Source organism: Syngnathoides biaculeatus, chromosome 19 (assembly GCF_019802595.1).
Source record: "Syngnathoides biaculeatus isolate LvHL_M chromosome 19, ASM1980259v1, whole genome shotgun sequence".
In the NCBI taxonomy this organism is placed as follows: domain Eukaryota; kingdom Metazoa; phylum Chordata; class Actinopteri; order Syngnathiformes; family Syngnathidae; genus Syngnathoides; species Syngnathoides biaculeatus.
In genome coordinates this window covers 11,215,973-11,229,785 of record NC_084658.1, presented here as the reverse complement: position 1 = coordinate 11,229,785, position 13,813 = coordinate 11,215,973, and the positions used below count along the sequence as shown (strand labels likewise).

At 41.6% G+C, this 13,813-nt stretch overlaps 1 protein-coding gene across 7 annotated transcripts in view; it reads right to left on the bottom strand.

Annotated features, from left to right (window-relative positions):
* Positions 1-775: 775 nt before the first annotated feature.
* The window catches only part of LOC133492420 (polypyrimidine tract-binding protein 2-like), a 103,299-nt gene continuing 90,261 nt past the window's right edge, over positions 776-13,813 (bottom strand). For 2 of the 7 annotated variants that reach the window (XM_061804558.1, XM_061804563.1), the window contains 13 exons: positions 11,094-11,121; positions 9,667-9,727; positions 9,143-9,315; positions 8,510-8,650; positions 8,238-8,393; positions 6,801-6,911; positions 6,490-6,697; positions 5,726-5,841; positions 4,248-4,281; positions 3,639-3,731; positions 2,321-2,537; positions 2,090-2,167; positions 776-2,005 (listed from right to left, as the gene is read on the bottom strand). In XM_061804558.1, the coding sequence (XP_061660542.1) occupies positions 1,876-2,005; positions 2,090-2,167; positions 2,321-2,537; positions 3,639-3,731; positions 4,248-4,281; positions 5,726-5,841; positions 6,490-6,697; positions 6,801-6,911; positions 8,238-8,393; positions 8,510-8,650; positions 9,143-9,315; positions 9,667-9,727; positions 11,094-11,121 (1,546 nt within the window). In that variant the 3' untranslated portion in view covers positions 776-1,875. Of the gene's footprint in view, positions 2,006-2,089; positions 2,168-2,320; positions 2,538-3,638; positions 3,732-4,247; positions 4,282-5,725; positions 5,842-6,489; positions 6,698-6,800; positions 6,912-8,237; positions 8,394-8,509; positions 8,651-9,142; positions 9,316-9,666; positions 9,728-11,093; positions 11,122-11,422; positions 11,627-11,648; positions 11,790-13,813 lie in introns of those variants that run through there. The other 5 variants (XM_061804560.1, XM_061804561.1, XM_061804564.1 and 2 more) reach the window with 5 other exon arrangements.

The following is a 13,813-nucleotide window of genomic DNA, read 5'->3' as shown; positions in this document are numbered from 1 at the left end:
TCCAAACAATTGGTTCCGCAAAAAAAAAAAAAAAAGGCATCATGATAATATTTTCAATTATTTATAAATTCATTTTCTGTACCATTTGTAGTGTACTGAATGATGGGGGAACTGAAGTCTATCCCCAGGTGACCTCAAGTGGGAGGAGGAGTAAAAAAAATGAATAAATTGACAGCCATAAATCAATCTACGTTACAGTAGGGACGGGCGACCATTCACGCTTGCAGCCAATTTTGGGAGTGTGGGAGGAAATCAGGGGAACAGCCAGCTCTTTCCCGAGCTCAGTGAAAATTTTTGAAGAGGTTGCAAATGCAGTCTCGTAATGAAACGGTGTTTGTGAGATGCCAGTTTGTTTTGTTCTACTGTTTAAAAAAAAAAAAAAACTGAAAAAAAATGCAGTGAGCGCATTTAACTTTCCTTCCGGAGCAATCAAAATGGATTTATAGTTTTTTTTTTTCCCCCCTCTTCTTGCCAGTGTTGTACCTCGTCTGTAGTAATCTTTGATTTCCCATTATGGCGTGAGTGCAAAGTTCACACTACCATAAAATCCACACAAAACTACCGTCAAACGCATCGTTTTAAGCGCAAGAATACAGCAAAAAGCTGTTTACAAAGTGAAAAATGGAAGAAAACAAATCAATGGCATCAGCTCATTAGAGCTGTTTACAAGTTCCTCCAAAACGGAATCTTGGCATCGCTTCCGCTCTGGCACTGACGGCTATTTTTAACCGAGCCCGAGTTCAGGACACGAGAGACGGAGGTGAACGGAGAACTATTAAAGAAAAAAGTTTTATTGAGCATGCTACAGAAGAAATGCAGAACTACAAATAAATCTACACTCAAAAAAAACTTCCAAATAAGAAAACAATGTTTTACTCAAGACAGACCACTACAATATGAGGAACAAAAAAATCTGAAGCAAAAATAGTCACATTTTTTAAACGTCTCATTTCAGACAATAGTTGTTTTGATCCTACAAATAATCAGAGGAAATTTAGGAATGCCCCGAAACTAAGGACAATTTTCTGCAAATACAAAGTTGTTTTCTTTTAATTATTACAGGAATACTTAAGGCACAGAAACTTTGGTCCAACTGAGTAGAAGTCTCAAGTAACCTGTTTTGTAATAATCTTTTCAAAACCAAATATTGACAATTACGTGGATCTCCTATGGAAAGGACAGCAATTGTTTAATAATAAGCCACAGAAAGAAAAAAAAAAACAGAAACTACAAGCCACATTCTGATAGATCACTGACAGCAAGAACTGAATATACTTGGGGGGGAGGAATTCTAACGGACAGAATATATTTTAATTTCATCAATTCTATTTTGCAGTACTGACGTGGGGGTGGTCGAAGTAATTTTACGTCACTGGGCACAATTGCGGAAAAACAATCTCAAACCCGGCCAAATTCCCCTGTTGGTTGTGGAGTTCAGTTTAAGTAACTTTCAGGAATATTGTTACCCAAGTATGACTCAATATGGAAAATATACAATCCAAAGTGGGGGAAAAAAATGCTGACTGGTACCAATGCTCGATGAACGCACGTCTATTAGATACGACACTGTTTTGCGGTACATCCATGAGATTAAAAAGCAGATGGGGGGGGGGGGGGGTGCGCTGTGGACAGCAGATATCAAATAAGGCACATGTACATTTCGGTCTCAATTAAGGAATAAATGCTGTTCTACATCAAACTACCATACGGATGACAATCAATGTCAATATTTGCCAGATACACTGAGAACAGCCGACCAACGACGGTCGACTGCAATTTCCCCAGTTTTTCCAAGAACAGGATGAAGGCCACGTTACCCTCAAATGACTTCTGGTTCTGGCGACCCACAGAAATGACGGTTCTTAAGTCACATTGTTAAATGGTGGACTTGGAGAAGGAAACTTTTAGGTGCTGGTTGCATCCCATGTTGTAGTTGTGAAGGTCAATCAAGGCTTGGACCGACTCTTCCACTGTGGACATCTGGATCAAGGCCATTTTACGATCCCTGAAAAATATTAAAACGAGCGTTAACTGAAGTATACTATTCAGCTATCAGGCACTTGTCCAAGGGTTAGAAATATGTACGTACTGGAAAAACTTAAATGCTTTCACAGTGCCTCCGGCGTTGGAGAAAAGCAATCGCAGGTCATCCTCTGACACATCTTGCCTAGAAAAGAAATCGGAGCATTTGCACTTTTCAACCAATTTTTTACATAGACTACACTGACAGTTTTGGCATCTTTGGCCATCTGAAACAATTCTAAGTGTCTTCTGGAACAAAACCAACAGAAGTCCACACAAACCGATCAATGGCACTTACGGGATGTTGGAAAGGTGGAGAGTGGCAGATGGCGGGAAAATGTTCTGGAAATTCTTGGATCCGGGTTTCTTGAAGCGATGAAGCGGAGAGTTGGCATAGTCCTTGGTCAGGCCCTGGTCGTCCAGGCCATCACGAGGCAGTGCAACCGTCTGGTGTTTGGACAGCGTTGCCCGAATAATTTTCCCGTACATCTTTTGGCCATTCAAGTGGCTCATGGCTTGAGGCAGATCAAGGAAAACAAAGTCACACATGTGAGTTTCCCTTGGATCAATAATTGATGCATCTATTATTCATTCATCCATCCATACATCAATTCATTGAATGATAAATGTGAAGCAATATTTTATTCCAAGATAGATGTTAGATAAGATGTGGGTGTCCAATTTGGTGGCCTCAGCACCGCATCTCTGCTCTTTGCAGATGATGTGGTTCTGGTGGCTTCCTCAAGCCGTGATCTCCAGATCTCACTGGAGCCATTCGCAGCAGAGTGTGAAGCGGCTGGGATCAGAATCACCACCTCCAAATCAGAGACTACGGTCCTCAATCGGAAAAGGGTGGCGTGCCCTCTCTGGGCTGGGGATGAGATCCTTCCCCAAGAGGAGGAGTTCAAGTATCTTAGGGTCTTGTTCATGAGTGAGGGAAGAATAGAGTGGGAGATCGACAGACAGATCGGTGCAGCGTCTGCAGCGATGCGGACTTTGAATCGGTCCGTTGTGGTAAAGAGGGAGCTAAGTCGAAAGGCGAAGCTCTCAATTTACCAGTCGATCTACGTTCCTGCCCTCACCTATGGGCACGAGCTGTGGGTCGTGAACCAAAGAACAAGATCCCGGATACAAGCGCCCGAAATGAGATTCCTCTGCAGGGTGTCCGGGCTCTCCCTGAGAGATAGGGTGAAAAGCTCGGTCATCAGGGAGGGGCTCAGTGTCAAGCTGCTACTCCTCCGTTTTGAGAGTAGACAGATGAGGTGGCTGGGGTATCTGATTCGGATGCCTCCCGGACGCCTCCCTGGTGAGGTGTTCCGCCCATATCCCACATGAAAGAGACCCCGAGGACGACCCAGGACACGCTGAAGAGAGTATGTCTCTCGGATGGCTTGGGAACGCTACTTCCCCCGTGACCCGACCCGAAAAAGCAGTAGATAATGGATGGATAAGATATCATGTCCCTCACCCAGTAAGATTAACAACGTCAAAGGTCAATGCTCCACATTATACAACTAACTTTTGAGAGTTATGCAGAGTAATTTGGGGAACTTTATATTTTTCCCCCCCAAAATTACAAATTTAACATCAGTATTCCAACATGAAAGCCGACTCACCTAACTGAGCCTGGTTGGCGTCTGACATCTGAATGAGAGCGCTGTCTTTCTTATTGTAAAGAATTTTCACCCTCTGGACATCACCATAGACTCCTACATGAGAGCCAGGGGGAGGTGCAAGTGGACACAAAGAAAATAAGTTAGAACAAAAAAAACAAAAAGAGCAGTGGAGACAAGGATATCTTAGATGAGAATCAAAGAAGAGAGAGCAGAGGAGCACACAGATGGAATTTATCGAAGATTTCAGAGAGAGGTGTGTGGTAAGGATAATTAAAAAGAAACAGCCTCTTAAGACAGATTATCAGGTTACTGTTGGTCATATGGCAAGAAATAAAAACATGCAGAAAATATTGCATAACCATGCATTAACTGTTTTACTATAGTGAAATTATGATCATTTATAAACATTAACCCAAACCAATTAACTGTAAAAAAATAGATGTTTCGTAATTACTTAAATCTACTGTGGGTATATAACTAAACAATCTTGTGACATCAAATAGTACTAATAATTGTAATGAGAAATATAAAGATAGGATGAAAATAGAAAAAAAAAAAAACAAGTAGATAGCAGAAAAGAGAGGAGAGCAAGAGCCAACGATAACATACCGAAGAGGGTAAACAGACTTTGGGGCGTAACCATCTTTAGAGGGAGAGAAGAGCAACAAGCAGCGTGAGACAGGTAGAGAGGTAGAAGAGTCGGAGCGGAGCGGAGGTAGAGATGGACAGATCAATCCAGAACGGAGGTAGGTAGAAGGAATGGTGTTTTTTGTTCTCCCCCCGGGATAGTGATGGAGATGGTGGTCATGGAGGAGGAGAGAAAAGTCATGAAGAGGTTTTGAAAGGGACAGTGTCATATTGGAGGTGGCGGTGAAGGGAAGAAGTGTTGATTTCAAGGGTTAAACATCCCCCGGCAACACATGGGAGTCAGGAAAAGGGGTTGAATGGAGAGGGGGGGGGAAAGGAGGGTGGGGAACAGAAGGGAGGTAAATGTAAATTGGGGGGGAAATAAAAAAGTGAGGGAGGGACAAAAAATATATAGGTCAGTACACTGGAATGCAGGTCAGCCAGCGATCATGGCTTGGATCAATGTTTGCAGCAATAATTGCAACAAAATGTATTTCACCCTAAACAAAGCAAAGGGTCAAAAAATACATTCATGTCAAAAAGAATAATAAATCAAAATGAACAGAGTCATGAGCATGGGATTCAAACAACATGCAGCAATCTGAAAAGATACAAGTGCACAGTGAGGGAGAATATTAGTGCAAACGGTACAAAAAGTGCCGACATTTGCATTGCGAGCGTGCAGTCGAAATTCCGTTTGACGTGCGAGAGTTGATGTGAAGGCCGCGCGGGTACAACTGCGGCATTCGCATAAGTCTAGCAGGCTAAAAGAACACTGGAGCACAGTATCATAATTTCAGAAGTTTGGTATGATACTGTTGCAGTTTTAGGATGACAATCACTCAACGATGACAGGCTGATGGGCAAGAGACGGCGCCTTATTTGATGTTGATAAATCAGAATTAAAACTTTCGGATTATCAATTAATGAAATAATGTTGGATATAAAGACAAAGCCTTCCAGTGAGGCAGGTAAATACAGGCTTGAGGACGAGTTCTATTCTTAATGTCATTGGCATTTTGTGTCTTTAATTAATAAATGTGAATTTCTTGCTGTGTCGACTTTACTCCTCCGTTTAAAAAAAAAAAAAAAAAAAAAGAAAATGGAACCTACTGGAGCAGCCATTTGGTTGTCCCATGCCCCAAATTATTCCAAAACCCATTTCATAACACGATCAACCTAGTCTACTATGTCGCCATGCATACGTTAAAAAGGATCCACAAACTCATTCTTTTTTTCCCCCCAGTGTCCATAAGTAGCCGTCCAAGACAAAAAGGTGCGGGCTAACATGTTAATTTGAATTAGTTGAACCCAATGTGGCTGGAAATGTCAACACTCACGGGATAAATAAGATTAACCTGCGAACTGCGTGGGTTGAGTGATGGGGTAAAGTTGGCAGTGTTAATACTTGGATTATCCCTCAAGCTTGTGTGCAGCTCAAAGTGTCGTGTGTTACTGACCTCTTCGTTCAGATTGCTGACCAACAGCACCCCGCTGGACCCTGCCTGCCCAGCTAGTGCCACCCTTCCTGCAGCTGCAGCAGCTACCGCCGCTGCGCTGAGTGGGTTCAAAGCTCCTGTTGCAGAGTAAAAAAAAATAAATAAATAAAAATAAATTAAGAGTGTACCATTTGATCTGAACTATAGCAATTATAGGGCTGCAGCTATGTATTATTTATGGAATCGGTGATGCTCCATACTTATTTCTACATGGAGAGCGCGTGAGTAAGTCTGCACCACCATTAGTCCACATTGAGAAATTAAAAGTTCAAAGCTTCGAAGGAGAGATTTCGCTTCGACTTTCAATTTCTATTTCAATTATTCTGTAAATTAAAGACACGTGACAAGTTGTGATGTGTTGCAGCGCGGCATGTCATGAGCATGATTTTATTATGTGCTGCAGTATGTAGGCAAAGGTGAATTGTATGGGGGGGAATAACAGAACGGATGGGAATTTGCATCCAAGTCCAGGAAGGTAAAAATGGTCAACATGAGGACAATACGCACTTGTAAATATCACAATCTGAGGGAGCAATTATCCCAATAACACACTTTCTTTGCACAAGTTTTTGGAATTAAGTGTTTTGCTCCACAATCAAAAAGTTTGAAAACCACAGAATTACCGATTACATTTCCCGTTTTAAACTCTGCATAACATTCTGCTTAGTAAAGGTCTCAGAGATGAAGACAGAAGAGAGGAATTAAAAATAAAAAGTTGTATCTACCTGGAATCTTACCAAGGAGGGAGTTGTCTTTGCTAAGAGCAACAGCCACAGCAGGGTCCATGGTGGGCTGGCCGTCGCCAGCTGGCAGCTCTGGCCGTGTGTAGTCGCGACTCTTATCGTTGTTATACTTAACGTTTAAATTGACCAGCTTGGAGAAGTCAATCCGCAGTGTGCAGCACGCATTGTAGATATTCTGACCATCGAGTGCCTAACAGGGCAAAGGGTCAAATGAATTACATGAATAAAAGCTTAGTGGGCCATATAAAATATTCATATTTTGCGAGAAGGGCACGTAAAGTGTCATTTCTTACCAGTTTGGCCTGCTGTGCATTGACAGGTTCACTAAACTGCAAAAGAGCCTGGAACTGGTTGTTCTTTGTAAAAGTGATAATCTTCATGACGGTGCCGAACTTGGAAAAAATCTAGAAACAAAAATCACCTGTCACCTTACAACTACTGATAGACCTCAGCCAATCATTATGAAAGTCACGTCAAACTCAAGAATCCGTTTTCTATCGCTTATCGCGTTTAGGGGGAGCTGGAGCCTATCCCAGCAGCCTCTGAACTTTTTGCCAATCAAATCAGATGGCACATATAAACTGACCACCATTCATACTCCGTTTTTGTTACTTGGTAGGAAAGCAGAATAGCTGGAGAAAACAAGCAAGCAAGCAACAACAGAAGATGCAAAGTCCACACAGAAAAGTCAAGATTCATACTCGGAACATTCGACTACGAGACAAATGTGCTAGCCACGTTCTTCTGCGTTGCCTGCAGTGTTTTGGAGAACCCACGGAGCAAGATTTGGATTAATGATGTTTCAGCTCTAGTCTCTGTTGTGACTCCAAATAGTATAAGTCACGGGTGTCAAACATAAGGTCCGCGGGCCGGAACCGGCACGCAAGGAGGTTCACTCAGGCCCACAGGATAATTCAAAAGTGAAAAAAATGTGTAAAAGATACGGAATAAACATTTTTAATAAGATGCAATTCATGGATTGATCAGAGTAGAAGACAACATTGTTTTGATCAGAAAACATGATCACTGAGACATACCCAACACAACAGTATCAATGCGCCACCTGCTGCTTGTTACAACTTTGTTTTTACCCTGGTCTCTATTCCCCCCCCACACACCCCCATTAGCCAAAATGTCATTATCAAAGGAAGAAAAGTAGATACGGCGTGTAGAATTTTCAAACAAAAATGGACCACGTTCTATTTATTTATAGAAATGCACGGAAAACCTTTATGCTTGGTGTGTTAACAACAAGTTTCGGCATTGAAAGAATATTCGACGCCACTCCGAGACTCTTCGCAGCGAAAAATATGATGGCTTGCAAGGACAATGAGAAGAGAGAAGATCAACGAATGGCAGGTGGGTCTGAGGAAACACCAGTTGTTGTGCTTCTTTCCCCCAAAACAAAGGAAAGACAGGATATTTATAGCCGAGTACGATATAATTTCAATGGTCCGGCCCACTTGACATCTACTAAGGCCGTATGTGGCCGAGACACTGTGTAATGAGTTTGACACCCCTGATATAAGTGGTAAAGAAAATGGATGGATAAATGGTATTTTGAATAATTGGAGGTACTCGTTCTTTTAAGACAGGGTCAGACAGCAAACTCAAGAGATTGGAGGGAAGTGTTCATTGAGTAAGACAGAACCATTGGGGCATTTTTACAATGGCCCGATTGTTGCACAAGTGGCACATTTTACAGTTGAAACGAAAGAACTGATTTATACCTGTTGGAGCACATCCAGTGTGACAGGGTAGAACATATTGTCGATGATGATGCGCAGCACTGGACTAGAGGCGGTGGCAAGTATTTCCTGTACATCTGAGGCGGGTGACCCACCAGACTGAACCGCCGAAACCGCCTGCAGCACCGCCTGTGTACGCTGCAGTCAAAGACAAGGCCAAGAGGTCAAACCATCAATTCCCCACGTACCGAGTGACAAGAACATTTGTTTCTTGCTGATTTATTAGTCAAATTAATGATCTCGGCACGACTAACCTGATTGCCGGCGTCGGTTTTGAGCTCCTTGTGATTTGAGTATTGTATAAAAACAGGGACATTACGAATATGAGGAACTACAGTGGTGTAGTAGTTCACCAACGTGATGGCAGCATCTTCTGTACCCATTTCCAAAAACGCCTATGGAAGGGTATAAAAAAAATAAAATAAAAAAAATCAGGATACTACAACTTCCTATTACTGCAATGGGTGCTACTGTACGTGCTACCGCGTTGGTGCTATGTTAAGCTAAGCTAAGGTATTAAAACTTGGAAACTCTTTTTGTGTACCATGTTTCTTTATAAATATCTCGTGTTTTAATGTGGGTTTCATTGTGGGCACTTGCAGCTTTTACGCAGGTGCGGCTTTTGTATGAACCAAATGGTATTTCCTTTAGTACTGGGTGAGACTTATAAGCAGGTGCGCTCTGTAGGCTGGAAATTACGGTACACTTCTGCAGGAAAGTGAGAGCTTTGTTCCAGTATCAGAAAAAAAAAAAAAAAAAGCACTATTTCAATAACGTCCACAAATGGCATACCCTCCCTCACCCCCAACAAAAAATAAATCTGGTTTTGATCACGTGAGGCCTAAGACTTATTTGGTGACAAACATGGACTTTTCTCTGCCACTCACTTGATTCTTTCCCTTAAGTGTCAGGATATTGGTGACTTTTCCAAATGGTAAGCCAAGAGCAATAATTTCTGTCTCCGAAGCCTCGTTGGGCAGCTTCCTGATGTGGAGCACACGAGACGGTGGGGCCTCCTCTACCCTCAGCTTTTTACTTTCACTGCCACTGGAACTCCCATCTTAAAAAAACAAACCAAGAATGTTACAAGTATTATAATTATGTGGGAAAATTGTATATTCAAACAAACTTCAATTTTAATTTAAATCTAACGAGTGGGGTTTCATTAGACAGGTGTAGCTTACTTATGCTTCATAAATAAAGTGTCAAAAACAAACATAGATTTAATTGCTATCTAAAATTAGAATCTAGGTAGTGAACAAGACACGTTTGCCTTTTAGGACCTATTTTGCAGACCACCGGACAAGTGTCTTGTAAATCCTGCCGCACAAAAATTAATACCCGATTATTTCTAGAGATTGATGTGCTTCATTATGCATTACCTTTTCAGTAGCGGTTAGCAAAAACTCACCACTCATACTGCTCATGCCAGAGTTGGGACTGTTGTACATACGCAGCTCATCTGATCCTCTCTACAGAAAAAAAAGACAGCTAGGCGTGTTAATGCACATTATAATTTCATAAAGTAACTTAACTACTGAACGTAACGAAAAAAAAATGAGGCCCCTCTGTTTTGTATACTATACTGTGTTTAAACTTTAGGGAGGAAGAAATACTGCAGCAATGTCTCTACATACAATCAACACTAGCTGCTAATCTTCAAGGACATAAATATACTCGCTGGATTCCAGCTTCTTCAATGCCGTGATAGCTAAAATTAAACATGGAGGAAATCAAATGGTACCCATAAATTCCCCACAGTGACTTTGAAAAGCACATATTTGCGCACTCATTGATTGTGTAACAAATACGAACGCATCTGCTCCCGGGCTGAGCCAAACTAAATTGCAAACTATATATTCAACATTTAAGAGCAATGTTTGCAGTGCTTCAGAATTTATTCACTTGAATACACTGTAAAAGTAAAGCTAGTCTTAAATGGGTTTTCAAATTCGACTTGTGATCTGATGATCCCCCAGACTTTTGGAGAATATCTTTATGAAAAGGTGTGCGGGCCTTTCTGTTTGTCTAAAAATAATAACAGGAATGGTCAAATACGGTGGTGGCAAAGTGATGGCCTGGGGCTGCTTTGGAAAGTCATATGACTTGTGTTTGAAAATATCTCCGACCACTCTGAGCCTTTATGAAATGCTAAGGAAAAGTGGTTGCCAGGTGCTTAGGCATCACTTGTATTGTGTTTTAATAGTAAAAAAATGCAAGCAAAATCTGTACAACAGGAGTAAATATATTTAATTTGACAACAGAATGTCACCCTTGTTTACCAGATGTTTAGGCATCACCTGTATTGTGTTTTAATAGTTAAAAAATGCAAGCAAAATGTGTGCAACGGGAGTAGGTATGTGTAATTTGACAAGGGACTGTCACCCTTGATTGCAAGATGTTTAGGCATCACTTGCACTGTGTTTTAATAGTTAAAAAATGCAAGCAAAATGTGTACAACGGGAGTAAATATATGTAATTTGACAAGGGAATGTCACTCCGAAAACAAAAATAGCTATTAACGATCCCATACTTTTGCCATTTACGCCATAGAGAGACTCTCTAACATGGACTTAGTAGAAAACTGTCAATTAAAAAAAAAAAAAAACACCTCGGTTTTGTCATACTAATCCATAAAAGGCTCCTCTGGAAGCTACTTCTGTTAAACCCAGTTTTGTATCCGCTTTGTCCATATTTGGCTCAGAAATTAAAAAATAACCAAAAAAATGACCAAAAAAAGGTAGTGTTTTAAACTACATTGGGGCTATGGTACAATTCCTGAGGTGCTGAATGATCGTAATAATAATATTTTTTTAAAAAACGACAGTGCAAGCTCACCTTCACTCCAACTGCAACATCGCTGATGCTGAAAGATGGATAATTTATCATTAGGTCAAACAACTATTGTTACACTTATGAACCATACTTGATGGACGGTGGAACCAAAATCAGCGTACCGGCACGATTCTCAAAATAATATTGATTCGGTTCCTGAATTATGCTTTCGTTCGCGAACAGCCAATATTGTGAGATAACTAATATGAGATGCGTTCAAAAGTGAGTTAGCAAGCACTCGGCTGCGTGCTAGGTGAGCTAACGTTAGATGCAAGCTAAACACAAAGGCTGCTAAATAAAGCGTTCCTTTCATAGGGATAAAGGTGCCTCACCGTCACTCATTTGTGATGAGACTACCTTGAACGCTCCCGAAATATACTCATAATTGAACTTCATATCAATAATAAAGCTACTTTACAATTCTGCTGCGGTTATAATGGGAGTCACGTCCCCACATTGGCACAAGGAACCCCGTTAACGATATACACGAACTTATCTCAAATGAAACACGCATTCGTCCGCGTAATGGCACTCGGAACGTATGGAACAAACAATTACCCGTCCATTTCGATCTAAATAGTGCCTCTGCGTTCGGTCCTCTTGTTCGTCCAGTTGACATCAACGATGCACAAACACACGCGCACGAGACCAAAATGGAGGCGGCGTTAGATCCTTCTGTGACGGACTTGAGCGGAAATGGACGAAAATGCACGAAGATTTTGAGGAACACGATCATGTGTGCCCTGAGGAACCGACACCCGGACAAGCTTTGTCAAACGGAAATTCATTTAGAAAAATAAGAATAATAATAATGTCAAAAATATATATGTCAAACCCAGTTGAAGATAAACCTCAAGATTCAATAAATCCAGAACATGTTTACCCGGAATCTAGACTTCCTTAAAGGTCAAGTGTCGTGAAAATGGATGATTTTCAGTATGTTATTCGTGAAAAAATGGTAGCCGGAATGGACCCATCCGTTTTTTTTTCCCCCCACCACAAAACATGATTTTGACGTATATGGCTTTTTGTAACTCCCGCCATGAAAATCCTCTCGAGGGGGTTGTTTTTGACAAGAAGCAGGAAGTCACAGCGTGCTCAAACGGACTCGTTTCTACTAGTTTTATCTGCGGGGAGATAGCTCGTTGTTCCTTCGTGTTAGTCAAAATGCCGGCTCTATGCATTGCTGGATATTGCTCGAACACTCAGGAGGATGGATTCACTTTTCATACCTTTTCCAAAAGATCCGGTTCATCGTGAAAAATTGATTGCACAGGTGCAAAGGACGAGAGCTTTGTGGGTTCCAAATGATGGGTAGGTGTGTATACATCTACTAAAAAAAACAGTTGGGGGAAGGTGGCGTAATCCGTAAATCAAAGGTGCTAAGTGTGTCGATGTGCGCATCGGAAGGCTTCCGTCCAGCAGCTGCTGAAGGATGGCCTCCGCAGGCCTTGTGAATCGCCCCCGGCCTTGTCGACAAGAACGAGCCGGCCACCGGCCTTGTCGGCCGGGGTGGCTCGTTGCGGCACCGGGCCGCGTGGATCGGACGGGGAGGCGGTATGGCCGCGGCATCGTCGTCATTCGCGGGCAGTGTTGTTTTTATCACCGGCGCGCGCAGGTGCATTGGGCAGGGAGGTGGTTTGGCTGGAATCCGCACATCATCTAAATATTCTCCCACATGAGCGGCCACAGCAGGTTTTCAATGGCGAATGTCCAGGGTGACGTCACGGGCAGGAAATGTAGCCAATATGGGGACCACTTGGATGTCGGATGAGACTTCCGCAACTTTGCGCATGGATGATGCGCTCTCTGCTTATATTTATTTTTCCGTAAAGACATTGAAGTGAATAATGTTATATGTATTCATTTCAATATCTATTTTAGAATGTTGATAGGGATGACACTTGACCTTTAAATTCAATTAGTTTATCATGTCACATGGGAGGAGTTACTAAGCACGAAAGCTCCACCCTTCAAATGAATGCAAGACTGGTTTGGATTTAACGTAATTTATGAATTGAAGCCTAGTTCTTGAGAGGAGGAGACGGGATAATACAAGTGAAGAATGAGAAATTATTTATTTTAGTAAGCGATTGAGCCAAAACACACAACCAGATGCTCACACAAAGACGAACCCGACATGTTCCTGACGTCGTGTTTCTTCTTCTTCGTTCTTCTTTTATACAATACAATGCATTTTTATTAAAATATGTAACAATAAAATGAAGTACCTACGCTACATACGTCCACTTCAACAAAAAAAGTCACTAGTATTGTTGGTGAATTCTAGATATTGGATGTCGGAAAGAGGCTCTGAAAAGTCACCAAGTATGCAAAACTATTAAGAGCATTTACTATGGGCTATATTCTCCCATTTTTTTAATTGCTCTGTCAAGGTGCACCAATTTTCCACTAATGACTTCTGACACATCCGTGCATGCTGATTAAGTCTATACGCAACAGCTCACGAGGCGGGCGGGAGGCTGCAATTTCTAGAAAGTGGAGTTTTCCCCGAGACATGTGATTGGCATAGTAATCCAGTTTGAAAATACTGCATGTCACACTTTAAATGTGAAATTAACACCCATGGAGGACGTGGCAGTTATGTATCGCCAGTGCGACATGAGCACTATTTTCAAGGAGCAATTTTTTTCAGTATTCTCGATACAATAATTACTTTAGCGTTAATGTAATTTTTCCAGAAAACTGTGCCTGTGAATGAA